The sequence below is a fragment of the Balaenoptera physalus genome, assembly GCF_965194825.1.
Source record: "Balaenoptera physalus genome assembly, chromosome: 13".
Classification (NCBI taxonomy): Eukaryota; Metazoa; Chordata; class Mammalia; order Artiodactyla; family Balaenopteridae; genus Balaenoptera; species Balaenoptera physalus.
In genome coordinates, this window is record NC_138892.1 from 104,724,071 (window position 1) to 104,750,275 (window position 26,205).

Below are 26,205 nucleotides of genomic sequence, written 5' to 3' on the forward strand. Positions count from 1 at the left end.
GTGACCTGATTTGGAAGTAGGATGATTATGAATGTAATTAGTCAAGTTGAGATGAAGTCATTGAGTGGGCCCTTAATCAATACGACTGGTGATAAGACAGGAAGAGGATGAGGGCAGACACGGGAGGGGAGAGGCCACGTGATGGAGAAGGCACAGCTCACAGGAGAGATGCAGCCGAAAGCCAAGGACCCCAGGGTGGCCGCCACCTCCAGACGCTGGGAAGAGGCAAAGAAGGATCCTACCTGGAGTCTCAGGGAGCACAGCCTGCTCTGAGACATCTGGATTTTGGACTTCTAGCCTCAGAACTGTGAGAGAGTAAGTTTCTGTTGTTTAAGCCACCCAGTTTTGGGTCCTCTGTTGCAGCGGCCCTAGGAAACTAACACATCTCCTGTCTGAGGCCTTGATTCTTCGTTAATTTTCTCCCTCCCAGGGGTCTGGTAAGACCTGTGAGCATCTCACGTCCTTTCCTGGGGCAGCTCCCTTTCAGATCCTTTGCTCAGCAGCCCTCCCGTGTCCTCACAGCTTGACACGACTGGCCCATCTGCCTCTTTTTGACACGGCCAACGCGGAGTTAGTGGTGGACACGTGGGGTACTGCCACATATAGAATATTCCTCCATTGGAGCCTGGGTGATTAATGGGATTTGAATGGATCCTGAAGATGCTTTGGGGCTCTTGATTTCCTAACTGTCTGCTGCAGGAGAGATTCAAGGGGGATCAGGGTGACTTTCAAGTCGGCCTCGGGTGTGGTGTGCTGCAAGGTATCAGCCATTCTCCAGCTCCGTGGAGCCCAGAGTGAGGGGGAAGAGAGCTTAGGGCCTTCAGAAGGGATTTAGGCTTGGTCCGTGAACGTTCTGATTACAGCAGTTACTAAGCTGTGAATTACTTTGGAAGTCTGGGAAATGTTCCTGGAAATATTTGAGGGCTGGATAATTTCCATCTGTGTATATAAAGGCTTTCATGGAACCATTCTGGAGGGAGAATGGCAGTCTGCCGGCTCTGATAGAGACGGGCAGATAAAAGTGGGCTCTTTTTTCCCTTTGTGATGGTGATGGCCTTCGCCCTTTGCCTCTGGAACGCATCGCACCATTTTCCCTTTTATGAGTGTACTTTCTGGTGGCCTAAAAAATCTTGGAGACAGAAAGCTGTGTCCAGCCGGGGCCCAGGGCATCACAGGGCTTCATCCAAGTGTGAGGCAGCCGAGCCCATCACAGGGCTTCCATTTTATTTTGAAATGAAAGTAGAAGCACTTCTGTTGTTTTGTCTTCCCTTCCACTCGGAAACCCCACAGATGCTGTGGGAAGATTGCAGGTCAAAGCCAGAGGAGAAAGGAGGCGAACTCGTAAAGGGAAATCGTCCGCAGGAGGGACTCTGCCCTGCTCCCTTACTTTCCAAGCTCATTTAGCTCCCTACACTCAGGGACTGAGCATTTTCACAGGGAAATTACTTAATTTTCAGCCATTTCCGGCTTGCCAGAGTTGAAGGTAAGAGGAAGAAACAGGATCCTGGGAATAAACACAGTAGGCAGGCCTAGATTTGCAAGTCCCGGGGAATATGAGAAGGGTCTGGCTGACCTTTTCTTTTTTTAAAAAAATAGATCTAGTCAACTATTGACATGCAATAAACCACACATATTTAAAATGTATAATTTGATGTTTTGATACATATTTGTATCTACATGTATGGACGTTTGCATATGTGTGTCTGTCTGTATGTATATGTGTATCTCCATGAAACCATCACCACAATTAAGATTTCGAACATATCCACACCCCCAGAAGTTTGCTCTTGCCCATTTGTCATCCCTCCTTTTCACCCTCCCCCACCCTCCCTTATCTCTTTCCTGTCACTATAGGTGAGTCTTCATTTTTTATAATTTTATGTAAGTAGAATCAAATAGGATGCACTCTTTTTGTCCAGCTTCTTTCACTCACATGATTATTTTGAGATTCATGCAGTTTGTGGCTTGGATCAACAGTCCCTTCCTTTCAAAGCTGAGTAGCATCCCTTTGTGTGTTTATACCACAATCTTACCAGTTCACCTGCTGATGAACATTTGGGCTGTTTTTGGCTACTACAAATAAAGCTTCTGTGAACCTTCATGGACAAGTTTTTGTATGGACGTATGCTTTTATTCTCTTGGGTAAGTAATACTGAGGAGTGTCATGGCTGGATCAGATGGTAGAAGTTTGTTTGACTTTTGTAAGAGACCACAAAGTGTTTTCCGAAGGGATTGTACGTTTGTGTACATTTCCACCAGCGACACATGAGTGTTCCATTCTGTCACCCCACATCCTTGCCGAGACTTGGTCAATCTTTTTCATTTCAGACATTCTAACAAGTGTGTATTGGCATTTCATTTTGGTTTTAAATTTCATTTCCCTTATGACTAATAATGATGAACATTTTCATGTGGTTATTTGATATCCACATATCTTATTTGGTGAAGCGCCTGTTCAAATGTTTGTCCATTTAAAAACAACTGAGTTGTTGATTTTCTTTTAAAATTTTTAAAATAGGTATAGTGTTGTTCGGGCTATCTATTTCTTCTTGAGTGAGCTTTGATATTTAGTGTGATATTTCAAGGAATTTGTCCATCTCATCTAAATTGTCAAATTTATTGGCATAAAGTAGTTCATAATATTCCCTTATTATCCTTTTAATGTCTGTAGAATTTATAATGATGTCATCTTAAATTCCTTATACTATAATATGTATCTTCTCTCTTTATTGATCTTCTTAAAGGCCTAGCTTTTAGTTTTGTTGATTTTCTCCATTGTTTTTCTCTATGGTTTTCTATTTCATTGATTTCTGTTCTGATTGTTATTATTTCTTCTCCTTACTTTGGGTTTAATTTACTCTTCTTTTTCTAGTTTCTAGAGGTAGAAGATGAGGCCATTGGCCTGAGACCTTTCTTCCTTTCTAATATATGTGTTTAGGGCTATAAATTTTTTCCTCAGTACTGCTTTAGCAATATCCTACAAAATTTGAAATATTGTACTTCTTTTTCATTTAGTTCAAATTATTCTTAAATTCCATTTTTATTTCTCCTTTGAGCCATGGGTTTCTAGAGGTATGTTACATAGTTTCACATTTGGAGATTTTCCAGAGGTCTTTCTGTTATTGGTTCTAACATAATTCCATTGTGGTCAGAGTACATACTTTGCATGACTGAATCCTTTTATATTTATTGAAACTTGTTTTGTGGACCAGAATATGGACTGTCTTGGTAAATGTTCCATGTGCACTTGAAAGTGTATTCAGGTTTTGTTGGGTGGATTGTTCTATAAATGTCAAGTAGGTCAAAATAGTTGACAGTTTTGTTCAAGTCTTCTGTATCCTTACTGATTTCTGTCTAATTGTTTTATTAATTATTGATAGAGGGATAATGAAATCTGAATGTGATTGTGGATTTGCCTAGTTCTCCTTGAAGTTCTATCAGTTTTTGTTTTATGCATTTGCTTTTTGCACCTGTTGTTAGGTGCATATGTGTTTAGATTGTTTTATCCTATTGATGAATTGCCCTCTTTATCATTATGAAATGACTTTATCTCCATTAATATTCTTTGTTCTATAGAATCTACTTTGCCTGATATCAATATGCAGCTTTCCCTTGACTAGTGTTAACATGCTATATATTTTTTCAGTCTTTTACTTTTAACCTATTTGTGTCTTTTTTTTTTTTAATATAAATTTATTTATTTATTTATTTACTTTTGGCTGCGTTGGGTCTTTGTTGCTGCGCGTGGGCTTTCTCTAGTTGCAGCGAGCGGGGGCTGCTCTTTGTTGCGGTGCGCGGGCTTCTCATTGTGGTGGCTTCTCTTGTTGCAGAGCATGGGCTCTAGGTGCACGGGCTTCAGTAGTTGTGGCTCACGGGCTCTAGAGTGCAGGCTCAATAGTTGTGGTGCACGGGCTTAGTTGCTCCACAGCATGTGGGATCTTCCCAGACCAGGGCTCGAACCCGTGTCCCCTGCATAGGCAAGCAGATTCCTAACCACTGCGCCACCAGGGAAGTCCCCTATTTGTGTCTTTATGTTAAAGTACATTTCTTTTAGGCAGCATATAGTTGGGTTTCCTCTATTTAGGGTGTCTGTCAGGCGCCACCTGGGTTTCCCCTTCCTGTGCCATGAACTGAAAACTCTTTAGGCAATAATGGGGCATATTTCATTTGTTTCCCATCTCTCAGGAGCAAGGCTTAGACTAGAGGGAGGCAAGTGTGGGCCCTTTGGGAGCAAAATTTATAAAGCTGGTCACTCTCAGATACACAGCTTCGAGAGTGGAATCCTCTTCTTGCACCTTAAGAAGACACTCTCAAGAGTGGGAGTACAGGGTTAGGACCTGAGACTCAACACGCCTCTTAATCTGATACTTTAGGGGCCTCCCTCCGCTCACCCTTGTCCCAGCCCTGCTGTTCACTATCCTTCATTGCCTGACATCCAGTGTCTGGAAAATCATTTAAAAAAAAAAAATATATATATATATATATATATATATATATGTATATATACATCTCATCTGGATTTTGGGTTATTTCAACTGGGAGGGTAAATCCAGTCCCTGTTATTCCATCTTTTCTGGAAACAGAAGTCCAGACTTGCTCTTTATGAGATGAAAATCCCATATAAAGAGCTTCCTGACCGAAATAAAATGCTTTCAGGCATCCCTGCAAAGAATTTACGAAAGAGCGATCTTCCTTCATTCAACAGAGAATCAATGAGCACTTACTTTATACCATCTTTGGGCTGATGCCTGGGGTTAAAATCAAATAAGAGGTGGTGCCTCTCTTCTAGTGCTCGTAGCCGACTTCTTTAGAACTGTGAGATTGCCTCTTTTATGCCATGCATCGCCTGTGACATGGGCCAGGGAAGCTGGGGGCCAGAGAAAGTCAGACCTAGAACGGAGAGATCAGGTTTACTAATTCCCAGGCCCAGAGTGGCTCTGGGGCTCTCTTAAGCTCACACAGCTGGTCAGTAGTAGTGGATTGCTATGCACTCTATTTGGAGGGCTATAGAGGAGGAACCCAACCCCAAAGACCTTCCTCCACTGCCGGTCACCATGACTGAAATCCCACCATTAGAGGGCGAGGAAATGGGAAAATGTATATAGAGACCATGGTGTGGGGCCTGCCTGCAAGTAAACACTCCAGAAATGGAAGCTGATCTATCAGCGTCTGTGTTCTTGCCGTTGATTTAGATCAGGAGAAATTCTCTGGCCACCTCCTTTCAAGCTGGAAATGTCTGTTTTTCTTTCCCCCTTCTTCTCTGCTCTCTTTGATGGGCTGGCTGATCTGTTAATGATCAGGGCACACTTCCCCTTGTTCCGAGCTTGTGCTGATGAAGAGAGAAACAGGCACTGGTGAGCGGTCCTCTGCTTCCCTCCCATCCCCTCTCATCCTTTTCCAGCCTCCCTCCATCCCTACCATGCCCACTCCTCTCTCTCGTCTTCCACCTTCAGGTTCTGAAAAGACTCGAAGAAATTGACAGATCTGGATGGCCACCCCCGACAGGAGAGTGGTCTCCAGACCCCGGGGACCTGGCTGGGGGCACCAGGGGAGCGGGGCCTGCCTGGGCTCCCTGGACGACCTGCCGTGTGAGGGGACCCAGGAGCTGGCACCGGCACAGCTGACCATGCTGAGGAAGGCACAGGAGTTCTTCCAGACCTGTGATGCCGAGGGCAAGGGCTTCATCGCCAGGAGGGATATGCAGGTAAGAGGGTCCCAGATTGCACCTGCCCACCTGGAATGCCACCTGGAATGCATGGGTTTCCCTTTCTTGAGCTGGAGCCTGCCCCACAGGAGGTGACGTCTTTAACAGAAAAGATGCCGTCAACTCTGTCCTGGAAGGAGGCATCGACCTAAACTCTCCTGGGAGCTAGATCTCCTGGGTTCATTCTTTTTCTGGCCTTCACTTGGTGTCAGACTCGGGGGCTATTTTCTCTGAGTCAGTAACTCCCCAGAATTGTGGAAAATGGTGGCAGCAGTATAAGAAACTTAAGTGAGACACGGAGAAGAACCTTCTGGAACAAAGGTGTAAAGGCACTGACTTGTTACAACACAGCTCCGAGCTGTGCCCAAGCCACTCCCACGAGGTGCCATGACTCTCAGTCAGCTCTGTCATGGTGTTACTGAACCAAACTTGGGTCTGTTCGCCCATGCACAGTAAAGCCGACCTACTGACCCCAGGTTGTGGTGAAAGAAAGGGCAGCGTTTATTGCAGGCGCCAAGCAAGGAGTCCGGGCCAGCTAGTGCTCAAAACACCTGAACTCCTTCAGACTTCCCTGGCGGTTCAGTGGTTAAGACTTAGCCTTCCAATGCAGGGGGTGCAGGTTTGATCCCTGGTCGGGGAGCTAAGATCCCACATGCCTCAGGGCCAAAAAACCAAAACATAAAGCAGAAGCGGTATTGTAACAAACTCAATAAAGACTTCAAAAATGGTCCACAGTAAAAAAAAAACAACACCCGAACTCCTCAGTGGTTTTCAGCAAATCATTTTTAAAGGCCGGATGAGAGAGGGGAGTCCCAGGGTATGTGATCAGCTCGTGCACAATTCTCTGGTTGGTGGTGGTACCAGGGCGGTATCACAGGGGTTCACATGATCAATCCTTAGGCTCCAGGAGGCCTGGGGGCTATGTGCTCGTGGTCTTCAAGTAGTTAATGTCTTCCGTTTGGTGGTGGTTTTAGCATCTGTAAAACAACTCAGGAAATGTGCATCAGATACTATTATCTAGGTCCTCCAGAGAGGAGCTAAAGCAGAGGGTACAGGGAGGGGTCTGACCCGCGAAGGCCCCGTAAGGTCCTGCTCGGTTACAGCAGCGCTAGCAGCCACAGGCAGTGTGGAAACAGCAGAGTGTGGCCTGTTGCCAAACAACTTTATTTACCTACACTGAAATGTACATTGTATGTCATTTTCATGTGTCGCCAAACATTATTCTTCTTTTGATACTGTTTTCAACCATTTAAAAATGTAAAAGCGATTCTTAGCTCTCTGGCTGTACAAAAACAGGCACTGGGTCCCATTTACAGGGCGGGGCGTGGTTTGCCCACCCCTGGTCTGGTGCCTTCCCAGTGTCTTCCTTAAGTCTCTCATGCTGCAGTCATGATTTCACCCCGAGAATAAAGGAAGCGCGGGCTGCACTGGACCTCGGACAGCATCTCTCCACACCGCCCTCCCATCGCTCGCACGTCAGGGGCATCTTGGGGAGGGACACACAGCTGCACAAAGGGGAAGAAGGCCCACGACGGGCAGGTTTTCTCCTTTAAGGCTGGTTTTTCAGAGTACACTGAAGTTGGGCCATGAGATGCAGAGCCTCGTTCGTATCCGTCCCACCTCCACTCGCTGTGTGAGCCTCGCGGCCTGGAGGCTTGTGACCTGGATGGAGCACCGCAGGCCTTTCTCCCACCAGCCCCACGGGGTGGAATATTCTGGCTTCTCCCAGACTCTTCCCCGTCCAGTAGGTGCTGCAGGATTTGAGGGGAAAGACCTGGGAACAGTGGTACCTTAGCCCACAAGCGGGCCTGGGCCTCTCTAGTTTTCAGCAATTGACACCTGGTAAATTTCTGCCCCTGATACTCATCCCCAAAGCCTCCCCCCACCTAGAAGTCCAGCCTAGGTGTGTTTTGAGAAAACCTCGACGACCCCAGCCTGGAAATTCATAGTTGTCCTTCACAGGCCTGTGGCCATGGTGCTTGTAGGAGTGGTTTTAATGGCATGTTTCATTTGTGCTTCTCCTTCTAGAAAGAAAGAAAAGGGAATTCTCTTTTATTGAGGGTCAACCGTGGGTCACATGCACAGTGCAACTCAGCACTCTCACTGAATATACCCCCATTAACCCCTGCACCGAAGCCCACTCTTTAGTGAAGGCCGGCAGAGGCACGGTGAGTTTAAACTGTAAAGTATCAATTGTTCAAGAAATCATTTGCTTTGGGCTCGGAATGAAGTCAGAAGCATCAGATCCCAGAGACACCACAGCAGCCTTGTTCCCTCCGGCCTCACCCCTGGTCCAGACAGCGGGAGGAGGGCGGGCCATCCCACCAGCTGGTCTGCTGGGTCCGTGGCATTCAGCTCTGCCGGCTGCAGTTTCCTGAACTTTCTGCGTGCCTGTGCACGGCGAAGCATTTGAAAAGTTCAGCTCTTCAAGCTGAGAGAATGATATCACGAGAGAACAAAACGCGTCATCGAAGGGCCGCCTCCCTGCCGCTTTCACGGTCATGTCTGGAGGAGGATGGGCTGGAAGGAGATTTGGGAAGAAAGTCACCCTCTTGTTGTCCCCCCTGGGTTCCCTGTGAGGCCCACGCGCCCTTGGTTCTCCTGGCAGGACTGAGGACATCTGCCTGCTGCTGTCACCCCCGCACGTACCGCGGCGGCCGGTGGCTGGCCCCTTGGTCCTGGTCACCAGCCCCTTTCTCACCCCCGGCTCCCAGCACGGCCTCTCGGGACCCGGAGAAGAGCTCACAGCATGCACGCGCACCGAGATCCAGATGCCGGGAAAGGCCTGTTAAGGCGGAGAGTGGCTGGCTTGGGGTGGGGCGCCTGGGCAGGAGGGGCCGGCGGGCGAGGGGAGCTGGCACAAAACCGCACGCAGTTGCCACCCTTTGAGGGAGCGGGAGGGGCAGGGCCGCTCCCCTGGTGCGGCCATTCTTCTTTCTCCTGAGTAACGGAAGAAATCCACCTGCAGGGGCTGAGACAGGCTCCCAGCCATCCGAGAGGTGGGGAGACCCAGGCATCTGAGAGGTGATCGGAGAGCAGCAGCCGTGGGCAAACAGACACCCTGACCGAGCAGGACCACAGACGGAAAGGAGCAGGTCCCCGGGGCCGAGGCCAGGATGCAAGCCGCCCTGAGCTCGGATTGCGCAGGAGCAGGTCCTGCTACAGGACGTTGGATGGATGATATTGAGCTGTGAGCGCAGAGTTTAGGCGGAGGTTGGAGGGTCTTCAGCTCCACCCGTGGCCCCCCAGACCTCACTCCCTCCTCCACAATGAACCCCTCTGTGTGTCCCATGGAGATCATTCTAGGCAGAAGTGGGGTGAAGACTGCTTTGCAGGGAAGGGGTCCGCTAGAGAACCAGAGTCGTGAGCCGGAGGGTCCCTAGTGAGAGGCAGAGGGACACGGGAGGACCAGGCTGGAGAGGGTGTGAAGGGACGCCTCCAGTTGGGAGAGGGAGATGGGGACAGGTCAGGCAGGAGATCTCTGAAGACATCAGCAGCCTCATAAACCCTGTTTCCCTGACTTCTTAGAGGAGTGTAATGGTTATTACCAATGCCAAGTACCCACTCTGAAACACTGCCTGGAGTTCCTGGATTAGCCAAACTGTAAAGAACCATCCAGGAGTTGGCCAGCCAGCCAAACCTGGCTCGCTCGCTGTTTCTGTGAGTGCCGTGTAATTGGAACACAGCCGGCCTCTTTCCTTCTCGTACCATCCACGGCGGATTCCAAGTTACAACACGGACTTGGGAAGCTGTGACAAAGGCCCGCAAAGCCTCAAATATGCATGATCTGGCCTTTACAGGGGATGCTAGTTGACTCCTGATTTAGGTTAACAAAGAGACTCTTAAAGAATTTTGTGGTACATTGCCCTGAGTTTTAATCCTGAATCTGCCACTTACTAGCAATGTGAATTTGTGTAAGTCTCTTAAGCCTTCTAAGCTGTAGCCCCTCATCTGTGAATTATTTATAACTAACTCCCAGCGTTAGAAGAGAGTCAGGCGCGTGTGTACATGCAGAGCACTTAGCCCCGAGCTGGGGCCTGGAAATCTCTCCATAAATGCTCTGTGTGTGTGTGTGTGTCATTGGGGGTGGGGGGACTTATACCCCGAGTCTTAACACAATTCCTAGTGTCCTCCACTCTGTGATGTTTCTAAATTGTGGTAAAATACACGTAACAAAATTCCCCATCTGAAACCATTTTTAAGTGAATATTTCAGTGCTTTTCAATACATTCACATTGTTGTGTAACCCTCACCAGAACTCTCCTTATTTTGCAAAATAGAAACTCTGTCCCCATTAAACACTAACTCCCCATCCCCCTCCCCCAGCCCCCAGGACCACTATCCTACTTTGTCTCTATAGATATGGCTCCTCTGGGGACCTCGTATAAGTAGAATCATACAGTATCCGTCCTTTGGTGACTGCCTTATTTCACTTAGCAAAATGTCTTCAAGATTCCACATGGTGGCACATGTCAGAATTTCCTCTCTTTTTAGGGCTGGATAAGATTCCATTTTATCTATTTACCACATTTTGTTTATCCATTTGGCCGTCGATGGGCACTTGGGTTGCTTCACACCCTTGGGTGTGAATCACGTTGCTATGGAGAGGGACGTACAAATGCTCTTTGAGTCCCTGCTTTCAGTTCTTTGGGGTATATACCCCAGAGTGGGATTGCTGGATCATATGGCAATTCTAGTTTTAATATTTTGAGGAATCCCACGCTGTTTCCACAGTGGCCGCACTGTCGTACTGGGAGGTCAAGTGCAAGTCATCTGTCTGCCTCAGAGATCAAGAAGGGGCATTTCTGCTGGAGAGGGTCCCTTCCATTCGTCTCTAGCTGGTGCTGCGCTTGTTTGTGTCTAGTCTATGTGAGCGAGGGCACTTTGGCTTCTTAGAGGACATTTGGCAACATCTAGGGACATTCTTGATTGGAGTGACTGGAGAGGGAGATGCCACGGGCATCTACTAAGTGGTGTCCGGAGATGCTGCTAAATGTCCCATAAAGCACGGGCAGCTCCTCCCCCACCTCCCTCTCCAACAAAGAATTCTTCATCCCGAGATGTCAACAGCGCAGAGGTTGAGACTCCCGTCTGCACCCGGCCGTCAGCCTGCACCAAGCACATCAAGGCACCAGGCGGAATCAAGGTAGATCCCGCCTCTGGACCTCACAGTCCCATCCTGAAGATGTCTGGTGCGTCTGGGCTCTACCACAGGGAAGAGAGTGGTTGGTGCTGGGAGAAGGGTCTGAACAGGAGGCTTTGGGAGCCTGGAAAGAGGGAGAGATTAATCTGGCTGTAAAGGTGGATCTCCTGGTTTTCTCTTTAATGAGCATTTCCCTTAGATGCATTTGAAGCTGTGCAACCCTTGGCTTTAAGCTGCACGAGGCATGTTGCAGGCTGGCGACCAGGAAGGTAGAGAGTCCGGCTGAGGTGTAGCGGGAGACAGCGTTTTCCCCTGGCTCTGGGAGCCTGCGCCCTCAGCATGGCTCCTGCAGGACTGTTTCCTGTTCCACGCCCCAGTTTATAAGACCTCGCCGAGCATCCCTGGGTGGGGGACGGGGGCTGGTCAGGATCTAGAGTGGATGGGGTCTAGGCCAGTGCTCCGTGGACAGGAGTTCAGGACCACTGGCTATCACTCGTAGTCACTCGTTTGTTGATTCACTTGTTCAACAAGCATCTAAGTACTGCCTGGTTGTCAGCCTTGGGCTAGATCCTGGGGCCATGACAGTGAACAAAAATGAACGGGATCCCTCTTCCCAGAGCTTCCAGGCCACTGAAGGAGCAGACATTCATCCACTAATCGCATCCATCAGTATGTGAAGTACAAAGCGAAGTGAGACTTATGAACGAAAGAAATGTGTTTGGGGGGTTCTGGATCGCTGGTCTAAGCCGGGGGCTGCAGAGGCTTCCTGAGGAAGTGATGCAGGAATTCAGGGTTCAGAGGAAGCAGGAATTTAGAGTGAACTGGAAGGCGGTGGAGGGAGGCCACGGTCGGAGGGAGTGTGGAATCGTAAATAGCCCCTGGTTGGGCCGTGGGCAGAGTGAGGAGGGCGAGCCTGCCTTCTCCCCGACTCCCTCCCCCCTCACCTGCTCTTCCAGGTGGGAGTGGGAGACAGGATCCACCCGTGAAGCGGGATTCTGGAAGGCTGGCACAGGTGGTGCTGGCCGGGCAGACTTTTGGTGGCAGGGGTGGGATAGCAGTGAGAGAAAGGAATTAAGGATGCATGGATGCACGGAGAACCCTTAGCTGACAGCGGAAGCCCTGAAGGGGAAATTGCTTCTTTATCCCAGCCTGGCCTCCACTGTGACTTTAGGCAAATCTCAGAGCTTCGCGGGTTGTCAGCACCATGGAATGAATCATCGTGTCCCTCTCCACCTGGCTTGGCTCCTTTAGTTAAAAATGTAGACAGCGCTAGGTACCCAGGGGACAAGAGCAGAATAAGTTGGTTTTACGTGGCTCTGCAGGCCCAGAGAAGAAGGATAAATAAGAGGTAATTATGGTTATTAAGACTAAAGGATTTTTCAGGTAGGGCCAATAAAGAGAGGTTGAGGCATCAGGCATGTGCCGTTTGCAGAGAAGGCTGGAGAAGACCTCGGTACTACTTTGCCGGGATGTGAAGAGGGAGTATGACTTGGAGGATGTCATATTGCCCTCCCCAGCTTCAGTGACAGCAAGAGCAGGAAGCCGGTTTGAGACAGAGACAAGGAACAGGATTAGAGCATGGGAAGGACTTGGGGTCAGAAGTGCTGCTGGCTTCAGGGATGGTGCCTGAGGCGGGCTGTGACCTGGCTCTTCCTGGGTGACGCTGACAAGAGCATGGGTGCCCACGTGTGGGTGTTTTGGGCAAGAGGCGAGTTGAGGGTCCCACTGACTCTGCAATTCCTTTCAGCCCCTTTCTGGGTCCGGCACAGTGTGAGAGACCACATTTTAGAGATCACATTCAGGTGGAGGGTAGGGAGGGGGGCAGGATTATCCCAAGGAAAGGCCTGGAATCTTGGGTTTTCACCCTTCCTACAATGTGATGCCTTTAGCTTCAAATGGAGCTAATGAACTTCCTGCTTGCAAACTTGACTCCATCCTCGCCCTGCATTCTCTGCCTTTGGCTTTGAGACCGCTGGTTTATGGATTGTGGATAAGCCAGAGATTCTGCTGTTTGCTCAGCAGATGCACTTCTGGAATCCTTGCACACACTCTCACCTTCCTTTTTAAAAACCTCATTCCTATGTAATTCAGTGATTTTAAACGGCTCCCACATCATCCTGTCTCCCCACGTTGTAATGCATCATCGTGTCTCTTTTGTTTTTTTTTTTAAATTTTATTTATTTATTTATTTATTTATTTATTTATTTATTTATTTATTTATGGCTGTGTTGGGTCTTCGTTTCTGTGCGAGGGCTTTCTCTAGTTGCGGCGAGCGGGGGCCACTCTTCATCGCGGTGCACGGGCCTCTCACTATCGGGGCCTCTCTTGTTGCAGAGCACAGGCTCCAGACGCGCAGGCTCAGCAGTTGTGGCGCACGGGCCTAGTTGCTCTGCGGCATGTGGGATCTTCCCAGACCAGGGCTCGAACCCGTGTCCCCTGCATTAGCAGGCAGATTCTCAACCACTGCACCACCAGGGAAGCCCCATCGTCTCTCTTAATGCAAGTACCTGCCAAATTAATGGTTATGGCTTATCAGCTAGAAGGGTGCCTGAGGGTCAAACCGAGTGTCTCGCAAGTTACATTATGGGCTTTCAACACCTGCCAGCTCTTTTTGACTGTTCAGATGGGCATGTACCTTCCTTCCTGTGGCCCCGTGGTTCTTGTCTTCAGCCGTCAGTCACTTCCACAGTGGCAATTTTGTGCAGTCATCCCTCGGGGAACTGGGAGGATGGGGGAGGGTCAGCTGGGCTGTAATGAACTCCCTTGGGGAGTCTTCATTGGGAGGTTTTGATTATTAGGGTAGAAGAGGGTACTTGCTTCAGCGATGCAAATTAACGTTGGCCTGGGGCCACCGGTGCATCAGGCGGAGGCCAGAGGGAAGCATCCGCAGCTCAGCCACTTTGCTCCTCATCCATCAGTGTCTGCCCTTCTCTCCCTGCGTGGTCCGGCGCAGCCCAGGACTCAGGTCCAGTGACCTCACTCCCCATCTTGGCCAGTTCCCTTTTACAACACAAATACTTTTTTTGTTTTTTGATGTGGACCTTTTTTAAAGTCTTTATTGAATTTGTTACAATATTGCTTCTTTTTTATGTTTTTGGTTTTTTGGCCGTGAGGCATGTGGGATCTTAGCTCCCCAACCAGGGATTGAACCCACACCCCCTGCATTGGAAGGCAAAGTCTTAACCACTGGACCGCCAGGGAAGTCCAACACAAATACTCTTCTCCATACCTTAAGCCAGTGGCAGTTCGTGTCTTTTCAGGAAGTAGTTGAGGGCCAGCAGGGAGCAGGAGTGGGGGGCAGGCTGGGATGATGGGTGCGTGTCACCCAGTGGCCTTGTCCAGCTTCCCTTCAGAGCTAAAGGACCATAGTGTGTGTCCACAGAAACTGCAGCCCTGGGACATGAGTGGCCTCCATCAGGGAAGGCTTCTGAGAGTGTGACCCATACCTGCATGGCAACAGGGGGACAGAGGGAGGGGCTTGGGCAGAGCAGGTGAAACCAGAGGGAAACCTGGCTGTGCCATTCACTCACTGAGTGACCTTGGTGGGTCAGTGGCCTTGGTGGGGACCTTCTGCTCCCCCCTTTCTTTCTCTACCTCCCTCATACTTTTTACTGAACGCTTTCCCTGTGCCAGGCACTGTGCAATATTCTTTACATTCATTATCTCATTGACCTTGGCCGCATCGTGTTGTGCAGGTATTATCCTAAACAGGATTCAGTCCCATGCAGTTCTGGTCCTTTACAGCTGTGAACAGTGCCAGCTTTGAAGTCAGACCTGGATTTGATCCTGGCCATGTCACTTACTGGCACGGACAGGTCATTTAACATCATGCTTCATCTATAAGAGGGGGATAATAATGCCCACTTCAAAGAATTGTCATGAAAATTAAATGCAAACATATATATAATAAATTATATATAAATATAGTAATAGATATACACATATTTACTTATAAATCATCCAGCAAGTTGCTTACCACATGAGTAGGCAACCAAGAGATGGTGGGTGTCCTAATACTGAGAGGAGGAGAAGGGTGGTGAAGCTTCAGAACCCGGCTTCTGGCTTTTGTCGGGGGGCGGGGGCGGAAGGCGCTGCGCCCCTGGGCAGCCGTCCGTGATGAGCAGTGTTAACCAGCGCGGTCTGAATCGTTTGCAGAGGCTCCATAAGGAGCTGCCCCTCAGCCTGGAGGACCTGGAGGATGTGTTTGATGCCCTGGATGCTGACGGCAATGGCTTTCTGACCCCAGCGGAGTTCACCACTGGATTTAGTAAGTTCTGGTGGATGCTGGGGCCCCAGGGTATGGGTTGGCCTAAAGCCGTATAAGGGCATCCCTGCCCCACCAGCTCTGAGGGTCCATGAAGCACAAGCTCTCCTGCCTCCTGAAGTTTCCAGGCTGTGGGTCATTTGGTCTCTTTTCATGTGTCCATCTCCACTGCTCACACCACTGCCCCCTCAGTGCCCACCACGCTGTCACCGCCAGGTCCCCTCCTACTGGAAAATGGCAAGGAACGAGCAGAGAAGCTCTGGCAGAAAGCTCAGTTTAGGGGGGGGGGGCTGAGATGGGATTTCCAGCCTGTCCGTTTCTGCCGAGATACCAGTGGACCACAGAGTGGGAGGCGTGTGTGGCTCGTTTCAACCTGAGTGTGGCCGAGTCCTCCAGGCTGAGGGGCAACGGCTTTCAGAGGAATCTGTAAAGGGTTTGAATAGACCAGGCGTTCTCAAGGTGACCAGGAGGAAAAACAACTGAGATCCATGAACAAGATAAAAAAAAAAAAAGAAAAACAGATACACCATCAGATCCAATACTGATCAGGTATTGATTAGAACAAATATGGGTCAGATAAATCACCATACATCTGCCTCCTTCAAGGTGCCAGGTATTTGCCTGGCAGTATCTGATGCCTTTCCTGACCTTCAGGAATTTATAACTGACTTGTAAATGTGGAGCACAGTGATGCCGGTGGCCAGGATGACTAGGTGATAACACGGAGCATAGGCAAGCAGGCTGCTGGAGTGCGATGGGGGGAACGGTCTTGTTGAGAGAAGAAATCAATGAAGAGATGATTCTAAGCCAGCCTTTAAAAGACTAAGAACCACAAAGGTGCCGTAGTACCTGCCATGCGCTCTGCCTTTCCCAGATTCTAGCATCTCTGGCAGAATCTCATCCAAGTAGGAAAGACATAAAATCCAGAGCCTGGCATCCAAGGATCTTTGCTACAGGGAGTCTGGCCTCCCCTTTTCTCCTCTCAGCTGAACCTCAATTGATTCCTGGCAAATGAGGAAGCAAAGGTCTTCCTGGGTGAGTGTCGCCTAATCCAGATCCTTGTGCCCGTGCGTCCCCCAGGTCACTTCTTCTTCAGCCAGAATAAGGCAAGTCAGGAAGATACCGGTGAGCACCTGGCCCAGCTCCGGGGAGAGGAGGTGTATCAGACCAGAGGGGATGAGGAGCTGGGTGACGTGGACAAAGATGAGGAGGCCCAGTTCCAGACGCTGATGGACAGGCTTGGAGCCCAAAAGGTTTTGGAAGAGTAAGTGGCGACTGTGATTTGGGGGATGGAGCCCAGCCTAGGGGCAACCTCTCCATCTGTTCTGTCCAACCTTAACGCCTACTCAGCCCTCAGCCAAGCCCTGGGTCCCTGCTTGCAGCTAGGCCACTGGCTCCGTGCAGCCTGCTTTTGGCCATGACCTGTCTGCATCAGGGTCTAGGGCTCTGCCTCTGCTTTTTACATTATTTTCACGGGAAACACTCCTGTCCCCTGATCTCCCACACTCCTTCCTCACCCCCCTGCAGTACAGTCCTTGGCTTGGCCTTGCTCCCTGAGGCTGCCCGCCCATCAGAGGGCTGTGCAAGGGTTGAAACCCTTGAGGGTTTCGGCGCGTCGCGCCTAAGGCTTCCTGTCACCATCAGCTCACCAGCATCTCCACCGCCGCTGGGTCTCCGGGGCTGCAGTGCGTCCCACGTGCTGTGCTCCTGCCAAAGCCACCTTACACGGACGCGTCTGCGCATCAGATCCCCGAGCCGAACCAAACCTGTTCTGGAAGCCGAGGTGGGAGGGGAACCTGTTTTTACCAGCCCATCACTTGGGTGATCAGTAACTCAGCTGAAAATTTTAGGTGGCTGCAACTTCAAACCAAACGTAATACCCCCATTTTTTTTCTTTTTTGCGAAAAGTGTTTTGTAAGAAAGAGACGCATGGATGTAAACCCAGACCTGTGCCGTTAAATGAAATGAAATCAAGTGATGTTGTAGCTAGTGGAAACCAGAGAGTGGCCCGAAAAACATGGAATAACTTCTGCCCCTTTCCCATCACCTTTTTCTTTTTTTGTGTTGGGGTCTCCAGGTCTTGGGTTGGGTGTGTGTTTCATGAGTGAGGGGGGGAATGGCCTGATGGTTGGAGCTGATGTGTCTGGAGCTTGGGAAGAAGAAGACTGTGGAGGAAAATGATAAAGGGGAAGCAAGAGAGAGGGGCCTTCACACAACATGCAGGCCAAGAAAGTGTGTGTAGCTCCCAGCACCTTTTAGGTTGTGGCAGAGTTGAGACAGCCTGGCAGAAGCCTGGGCGAGCCAGAGGGGACACTAGCTCCACTTCTCCAAGGACAAGAGGCCAGAGCCCAGTGACCATGCCCACGACCCCGTGAAGGCTCGTCCTGGAGGAGGGGGCAGGAGAGGGCAGTGTGGGCGAGCCAAGGCGCTGTCATGAAAGAGAGGCGTCTCTCTGCCCGCCCATCACTTCTGGGCCGCCGCCCTCCTGGCAGGGCTCTCAAATCAGAGCTCACCAGAGGTTTCTCTGAGGACGTCAGTCAAAGGCCCGCGCAGGGCCGAGCCAACACGAGAGCTCCTGGAGAAGAGAAGGCTCTGGGGAAGGTTCCAGGAGTGGTCGATAAAAACCGACACACAGAAGATGGTGCCCGGCCATTGTCATCCTCCTTGAAGTTAAACAAGAAGGAAGTGGGCTTTTGCTGCAGCGTGAGGGAAAACGGTCCAGACTGCAGGAACCCAGATGAGGAAACAGAGGAGGCTGGAAAACTTCAGAGGTCTTTAAAGATCTCACCGACCCAGATGGTTTGTGTGCTGTTCTGGAAGCAGGGAGATGGATGGACTGACCACCCAGGACCCTTTCTCACCCTGCACCCCTGTGTCCTTCCAAGAGAGTGACCTTGGCTTTGTCCGGAAGTGGTAGACGGAACACCTGGGCTCCCACTTTTCTCGGTGCTTCGACTGGCTCAGTGATTTGGCAGCTAATCGGCCTTGGCTTATTTTTCATCCAGTGTTGAGAGACTTATCCCTTCTCCAGAAATCTGGCGGGGGTGGGGGGGTGATGTGGCCACGACTAGGAGGTTCAGATAGCTTTGGAAGAGCGTCAGGTAGGTCTGCAAATCTCACTGGAGGCTCTCACCCTAATGGTTCTCTGCCAGGCTCCAGTAGGAACCCAGGGGATGGGAACAGACAGACCTCGGCCAGCAAGGTGCATTTGATTTTATAATGCATTTACCTTATGAGGGGCAACCTGCCACAGTGATGGGAGGTCATCGTGGTATCTCCCAGAGACCCTTTATCTCTGAACCCTTTGTGCAATCCCCATTGTATCTACAGCCCAATAGAGCCACAGCTACAGCATGTTCTGTATGGGAGAAAATGGAAATTATTCTGGGAAACAGGAAGCTCCTTACCTCCCCTTCTCTCGTTTCCTAGATCTCTCATGTCATCCAGATAGTGCTAGGTTTTCAACAAATAATAAATACTTGTTGGGTGGATGGATGGGAGGATGGATGGTGGACGGATGGATGGTCTAGATGAGTTGGTGGATGGATGGATGGTCTAGATGAGTTGGTGGATGTTTGGATGGAATGGAGCAAGGGAAGGAAAGAGGGAAGGAGGGATGATTGGATAGATGATCAGATAACTGACCAGAAGTAGGTTCATTTCTCGGTGAGCCTCTTCTCTGCTGGGTGTGGAGAGTAACATTTACACCCCAGGCACATTACTAACATGGCACTATCAAGTATCACTTTTGAGTAAAATTTCTCAGATATAGTGCTTGTTACACAGCACAAGGGATTTTATTCTTTATCCTGAGGGTCCCTAGTTGTAGCTACCTTCAGATCAAAGGGGTTTTAGAATTTAATGAGTGAAATCAGGTCACCCTCTGGCTGTCTGTTTGATCGCTGGCTGTAGACCGTTGAGTTTCTCCAGAGGCAGAGCAGGTCCATGGTGTGCCGCCTCCCGGCCCTCCCCTCCCTGATCACCGTGACCCGTGTGTCTCCTCCGCTGAGCGCCAGCCTGCCTGTTGGGGAGGGAGCGGTTCTAGGCACGTCCCTGTGTGTCTGTGCCTCTCTGCCGGCCTCCGTCCTCCCGACTCTCCACCCGTCTCTCCGTGCGTGCACACGCATCTCTCAGACCTGCTCCGTCCCTTGCTCTCTCCTGTCACCCCGCCTGCTGCCTCCAGGCCCCAGTGGGCTGCTGCCTCTTCCCTTCCTCTCCCTGCGGTGACAGCTGCCTCCTGCCATCCAGCAGATGCCACCTCCTTCCCTCTCAGCTGTGAGGCCCGTCCTTCCTGGGGCGGCAGGCTCGCTCCTTCAGCTCCACGGCGTCCGTCCTCATGCGCGCTGGGCTCCTGTCCTCCCGCTTCCTCCTGGCGTTTGGAGAGGCTCCTGGCCCACGGCTCTGTGTGCTCCCCGCCACCAGCTCAGCGCGGGAGACAGAAAGCAAGGCTGTTGAGTGTGGCCATTAGGAGGCCAGCGTGACTCCCGGCTTCATCACTTCCCAGCTGAGTGACCTGAGGCCGCTCACCTCCCCCCTCTTCATCCGTCCCCTCACCCGTAAACGGGGGTGTTAGCAGCACCTGCCTCACTGGAAGGTCAAATGAGCAAATGTGCATAAAGCAGCCAGCATGCGGCAAGCGCTCAATAAATGTCAGCCACTGCTGTTCCTTACTGACGATGAAAATGATGCTCTAGCCATTGGCGTCACACCTGGGACCTCCGTGTGTCCCGTGAAGCCTCACGTCCACGCTCCCACCCTAATGCTCCTTTTTCTCTCACAGTGAAAATGACGTCAAGCAACTCTGGCTGCAGCTGAAGAAGGACGAGCCTCACTTACTGTCCAACTTTGAGGATTTCCTGACCAGAATCTTCTCGCAGCTCCTAGAAGCCCACGAGGAGAAGGACGAGCTGGAGTGCGCCCTGAAAAAGTGGGTACCAGTCTCAGCCGCCCTCTGTACGGACGCGTGCAAACCAGACACACCTCTTCCATCTCCTATTCGGTGATGCCGCCTTATGACCATCTGCCAGAGCGGGGGCCGGGCCCGGGGCTGTCACCGGATATCTATTTCTAAGCCCTCGCTCACATTTATTAGGCCCTCGCCATGTGCTAGGCACTATCCTAAATTCCTACACAACCCATTTGGGTATTTATCATTATCCACAACTTACCAATGGGGAAATCGAGGCACTGAAAGGGGAAGTAACACGCCCCCAGAACACACAGTGTGTAAGCGCAGAGCCAGGACTCAGAGCAAGATGGTCTGGTGCCCGAGACCCATTAGAAACCACTCTGTCTGCCCCGGGGCAGTAAGGCCCCGGCCTATGGGACCTACCCCCATCTCTGGACCAGACCCTGGCCCTCCTGCCCTCTCACTCCCGTCATGGTCTTAAGTTTCTCCTGCTGCCCTCTTGGCCCCGGGGTCTCTCCAGATATTTAGTGCTTTCTAGAACTCCTCCTGTACTGGAGGACGCCGCACCAGGCAATGCGCTTGGGCCCTGAAGAGGCTGCTTGGGAGCCAATCCCAAGTTGGCCAGGCCCCGGGCGCCGCAGGTGCGGGCCCACCAGGTGGGTGTCCCTTGGCCTGTGAGGACGAGTGTGCCAGCGGGGCGCTGTGCTTGTCCACACTCATCAGTGAACATTACAGCAAGGAGCTCGATTTTGTGACTCACAGGGTAACTCAGGACAGCTTACCGTCCTGAAGCCTTAGCCAGAACGCAGGCTGGGTGGGGGGCGAGCTCGGAAGCACCCTGAGGAGGTCCTCCCCGGGCCCCTTGTCCCACCCGGAGATTTGCTCATGTTCCATAGGAATCCTCGGCGATTCCAACAGAGACCACAAGAAAGCACACAAGCCCCTAATTTAGAGAGAGATCACCACGTGTGCGGACCGCTGTCCACGCGCCACCCTGAGCTCCCTTTCATCTCACGCCTCCTCCCCATCAACTCTAAAATAACTTGCTGAGGCGCACTGGGTATACAGGTCTGGAAGAGGACCTTTAGGACCCTGAATTATGAGAAATCATGGCCGTGTGGTGCTGGAGGGAACACGGTCGGGCTAGAGGAGTGTTCAGAGCATTCTGGGGCGAGGCTCCCAGGGCTGGGAGAGAGAGGGGTTGAGGGTATACGCTATAGAGCCTTTAGCTGAATAAGCTGTGAGTCAGAGCTGAGTTCGAATCTTGGTTCTGCTGCTTACTAGCTGTGTGACTTAGGCCAAGTTACTTAACCTCTCTGAGTTGCAGCTTCCTTATGTGTAAGATAGGGATGGTAATACCCGTCTCATAGACCTGTGAGGATTACATGTCAGCATTTAGAACAGTGTTGGCACTTAGTAAGTATTCGATGAACGTTAAAATAATAACATTTATTACTATTTTAAATAAGTATGTCAGTGAGTCTTGGAGGATTTGCCTGGCTGAAGTGGAGAGTTGGAGGTGAAGTATAAGGATCCCTTTATCCTTCCAGACAACACAGTGTAGAGCTTTGCTGTCGAAGTCTAGTCTACGGACCAGCAGCTTCAGAATCACCTGGAAGCTTCTTGGGAATGCAGAGCCTCAGGCCTCGCCCCAGGCCTACCGACTCTGCGTTTTTTTTTTGTTTGTTTTTTAAAAATTAATTAATTAATTAATTTATTTATTTATTTATTTTTTGGCTGTGTTGGGTCTTCGTTTCTGTGCAAGGGCTTTCTCTAGTTGCGGCGAGCGGGGGCCACTCTTCATCACGGTGCGCGGGCCTCTCACTGTTGCGGCCTCTCTTGTTGCGGAGCACAGGCTCCAGACGCGCAGGCTCAGTAATTGTGGCTCACGGGCCTAGTTTCTCCGCGGCATGTGGGATCTTCCCAGACCAGGGCTCGAACCCGTGTCCCCTGCATCGGCAGGCAGATTCTCAACCACTGTGCCACCAGGGAAGCCCCCGACTCTGCGTTTTAACAAGATGTCCAGGTGCCTCTTGTGTGGATGTGAGAAGCAGGCCCAGGGAATCAGGAGCTCTGGGTCAGAGTCATGTGTGGCTCTCCAACCAGCTAGCTCTGTGACCTTGCTGTGGTGTCTTGGCCTCTCTGAGCCTCAATTTTCCCACGTGTAAAATGAGGCTTATTTTCTGCCCCTCACCACCCCCCTCTCTGAGTCCAGCACTGATCACCCCAAGGGGCCACAGTGAAAGTCAGGGGGCACCCCCAGAGGGGACGGCTCCCTTGTTTCATAAGGAGACGAGGGCCTGAATGCCTGCAGTGACCCAGCTCAGGGCCCAGAATCTTACCTGCAGGGGGCCCCTCTGCTGGCCTGCACCTCCGCAGGGAGAGACTTACTGCAGAGCCTCTTGGGCCATACATCCATCTCTAAGTGGCCTCCATTCGTGTTTTTGTTCCAATTTAATGATGGTTAAAAAGTTCTTGAGCTGAAAGTCAAGGTCACTCTCAGCTGCATGGTCGAAACTAGCTCAGCCAGGAGTTCCAGCCGTCTGTGCCCATGCTCCGTTCATATGCCTGCCAGCTACCCCTGCCCCAGGTCAGCTGATGGGGTCCACTCCGGCCGGGGGGCTCGGGTGGGCTTGGGGGTCACTGAGCTCTCTGGCAGTCCTTTTCCCAGAGACCTGTAGCGAGCAGAGCACTGAAACAGGAGACAGGAGAAACCTGAGGTCCTGCCCAGGCACTGCCACTGACCAGCTGTGTGACCTCAGGCAATGTGCTTTACCTCTCTGTGCATCTGTTTCCTTACCGGCAACATTCAAGAACGGGATTGGTGTTGTTCAAACTTTCTGATTGTGACTGGCCAGAAGATACGCGCTTGACTTTGCAGCTCCCACACACTTGTGTGTGTGAATAACTCAGACAAAAGTTTCATGAAATGTGTTCACCCTCGTGACATGTGATGGGCTCTGAGGTCTTCTCTTAGAGTCTCTTGTGTTCTCTTCTCTTCTGTTAAAGAAAGAAAAAGGTTGTTCACATCTTGTTTCCGGGTTCTACCTGGACCAGGGGATCCCTGGAGGTCCTTGCAGCTTAGCAGTCAAAGAAAAAACTGAAACCCCAATGGGATACAGAATAGTTAGATGGGAGGTTTTACAAATGGCTCCTCAGCGTGAGGCTAAGTGATTCTGGGACATCTAGGAGGCGAGTTTGGGGGTCTGGGCTTGTTTGCAGGAGGGGCACACTCTGGCTGGTGAAGGGAGAGAAAGGAAGGTCTGGGGAATCGTTTGGCTCGGGCTGCAGCCTGGGGAACCCTGACTGTCAGAGCATCTCCCAGGCTCCGCCACGAGCAGGCTGTTCAGCCCAGGGGCTAACACGTCTCTCCATCTGGGAAATGAGCGCTTGTCCCAGAGAGGGCGACGAGACTTGACTGCTGTGCGCAGCCCAGGGCTGGGCACCAGGGTACAGCCGCGTGTGACTAGTAGCTGGCACGTAACGGGCACTTACTCTGTGCCAGGCTGAGCTGAGCCAGCGGAGCACAACGTCCCCGTCTTTGAGGAGTTTATGGTCACACCAGTGAGGCAGAGCTGTAAAAATTCTGCCGCAAAGCCGACCAGGAAATCCCCTGCTGCTGAAGCACCTGACAGCGTGGCCATTGGCAGCAGTGGCCTCAGCTGCCTCCCCCTTTTCCGAACCACACACCTCGTTTCTCTGTCCCACGGGGCCCAGAGACTTGCGACCGACCTGGGGGGAGTCCTGGTCCCAGGTCCCCAGGCTGGCCGTGTCCCTCAGGGTTACAGTTTCACTGCAGTGAGTGAGAAAGGCCCCCCTGCAGCATCCTCCAGGGTCACCCCCAGCCTCTAGGAGGGAGGAGGATACAGCGGGGGCAGTGCTTGGGCTTGACATCTTGAAGCTGATGTCCGGAGGCCCAGGCTCTAGGGCAGTGTCAGAAGCAGCTCCAGGCCTTTCCTCCAGGCCTTTCCTCCCGGCCGTGGATTTTATTTTCTGACCCTGCATATCGGGAGCAGGGGAAAGAAGCAAGCCTGGGGGCCTTCAACCTCCCACCCTCTTGCCTTTGGGACGGAAGTTGAGAAAACCTCAGATCTGAGTTAGACTCTGGGTTCAGTGTTTGACGCTGGTGCGTGTGCACCGAGAAGCAGCCACGGCCCGGCGGGGTGAGGTGGGGGCCAGGTGGAACGCAGGGCCCTGGGCTGGTGCCCAGCTCGTCTGCGGCACCTCCAGAGCGGACTGCATTCCCTCCACCTCCCTCGGAGGAGGAGGGGGTCAGATTGCAACCGAGCCGCTTTTCTCTGTGTGCACCATGCAGAGGCTTGGCAAACCTTACATTTTACCATAGGAGACATGGTTTGATGTGAGGAGGAACTTCTGGCCGTCAGATCTACGAATTCCTTTGCCACTGAAAGCACCCTGCCCAATTATGTTGATCTGGAAAAAAAAACTTGAGCTCTCCCCATGTAGAACGGTACTGCCTGGAGGCAGCAGGAACTTCAGACCTTTCACCAGTAGGGGATGCTGGGGCCCTACTCCAGGAGGGCCCCGTTGCCTTGGTCAGGGGTGAGGGCTCCAAGTCTGCGCGTATAAAATACCCAGAGGGATTCTGACTTTGGACCAGAGTTGGAATCTGCCGGAGGAGTTGCCCTGGTTGAGTTCCTTACCAAGATCTAACCCGGAGGATGGGGGTAAGAATGGATTAGGCTGTGTCTGGGGAGTGCTTTGAGCTCTTTGAAGAAAAGTGCTTTCGAGATCAAAGGCAGCCCTCTCTCAGTCTTCTGCAGCTCAATAGCCTGTTCTGCATCCTCGGTGGACCACCCTTGGCCTTGACAAGTTTCGCGATGCTCCCCACACCCTCATTGGCATCAGTCCCTCCTCTGCAGTCTTTCCTCGTCCAAATGATTTAGGCCTCCGGCAGTTTCTCGGGAGCATGGGGGGTGAGGCTCTGGGAGGGCTTCGCTTGCAGCTCCCACCCAGCCACTATGCTGGTGCTTTCTGTCTAGACCAGTTTTCCTCAGCTCTGCAAGGGTGTCCAGACCAGGAGGGAATGTGTCTCACAACCTGACAGGCAGCCCAGCTGTGATCCCGGCACCTGACACAAGCCTGAGAACTGGTGTTCTGTGATGTGTGTGTGTGTGTGTGTGTGTGTGTGTGTGTGTGTGTGTGTGTGGGCGGGGAGGTCATCATTTCCTTGGCCTTGCTTCCAGGTAGGGCAGCAATTAAAGCATCGTACATATGGCAGGTGGCCCTTACGTACCACTTGTGACGAGCCTTAGCTGTGTGGTTCTTGAATGTTAGCTTGTTTAGGAATGACCAGGGACTCTCGATTAAAGAGTAAATTCCCAGGTCCCTCCTCCAGGGGGTCTAAATCAGTGTGTTTTGGGGGCAGGGGACCCAGCAATGTGCATCTTAGCACACGTTCCCCAGGGGTTCTGATGCAGGCAGACCCCAGACCCCACTGAGAAATGCTGCTCTAGCCTGTTCTTCCAGAAGGTACCAGCCTGCAAAAGGCACGCCCAGGAGCCCTTGCAGTCTATAATTCCACTCCTGTTCTCAGAGTGGAGGGAAGTTCTTGGGGAGCCCTCTAGGCCATAAGGCCACAGCTTAGTCACGCACGTGTCTTTTATTGGTATATTATTATTGGAGGCAGAAACACATTGTTAACTTGGCCCTGAGAGCAGATGGAAAGGTGAGGTCGATTTGTGCTCTGTGTGCACCGTGGGCATGATCTGTAAACTTGACTGATGAGAAATGGTTTGCTTTATAGGATGGGATAAAGCTGCAAAGTTGGTTTATACAAGGCAGCAGAATCTAATTAGGGAGAAACCATCCATCTTGAAAATCCAATTGGCGATTTTACAGCCTTTGCAGAATTTTCTACAAACTCTTATGTTTGCCTTTCATTCACCTCTACCCTAATTGTGTGGGGCTGTGTGCATGTGAGAGAGAGAGGGACAGACAGAGACAGAGAGGCATTAGAGAGACTGAGAGAGACTGATTTCAGGGGAACAAGGGAACCCTAAGTGGGTTTTTCTAGTAAGAGCCTCCCTTTGCAGCCGGAGACCGCAGTTGTGTGGGGAAGGCGGGAGGGGGCAGTGGTGAGTCTGAGTCCCTCATGACTGTTCTCATCCCCACGGCAAAGCTGGCGGAGGCTGAACTTGCTTCCATTTTCTTCTCCGGCAAAT

At 51.3% G+C, this 26,205-nt stretch overlaps 1 protein-coding gene across 8 annotated transcripts in view; it reads left to right on the plus strand.

The window, feature by feature from the left end:
- CRACR2A (calcium release activated channel regulator 2A) overlaps positions 1 to 26,205 on the plus strand; it is a 164,045-nt gene that overhangs the window by 82,169 nt on the left and 55,671 nt on the right. For all 8 annotated transcript variants that reach the window (XM_082421106.1, XM_082421105.1, XM_082421111.1 and 5 more), the window contains 4 exons: positions 5,454 to 5,704; positions 15,003 to 15,114; positions 16,192 to 16,375; positions 19,892 to 20,038. In XM_082421106.1, the coding sequence (XP_082277232.1) occupies positions 5,489 to 5,704; positions 15,003 to 15,114; positions 16,192 to 16,375; positions 19,892 to 20,038 (659 nt within the window). In that variant the 5' untranslated portion in view covers positions 5,454 to 5,488. The remainder of the gene's footprint in view (positions 1 to 5,453; positions 5,705 to 15,002; positions 15,115 to 16,191; positions 16,376 to 19,891; positions 20,039 to 26,205) is intronic.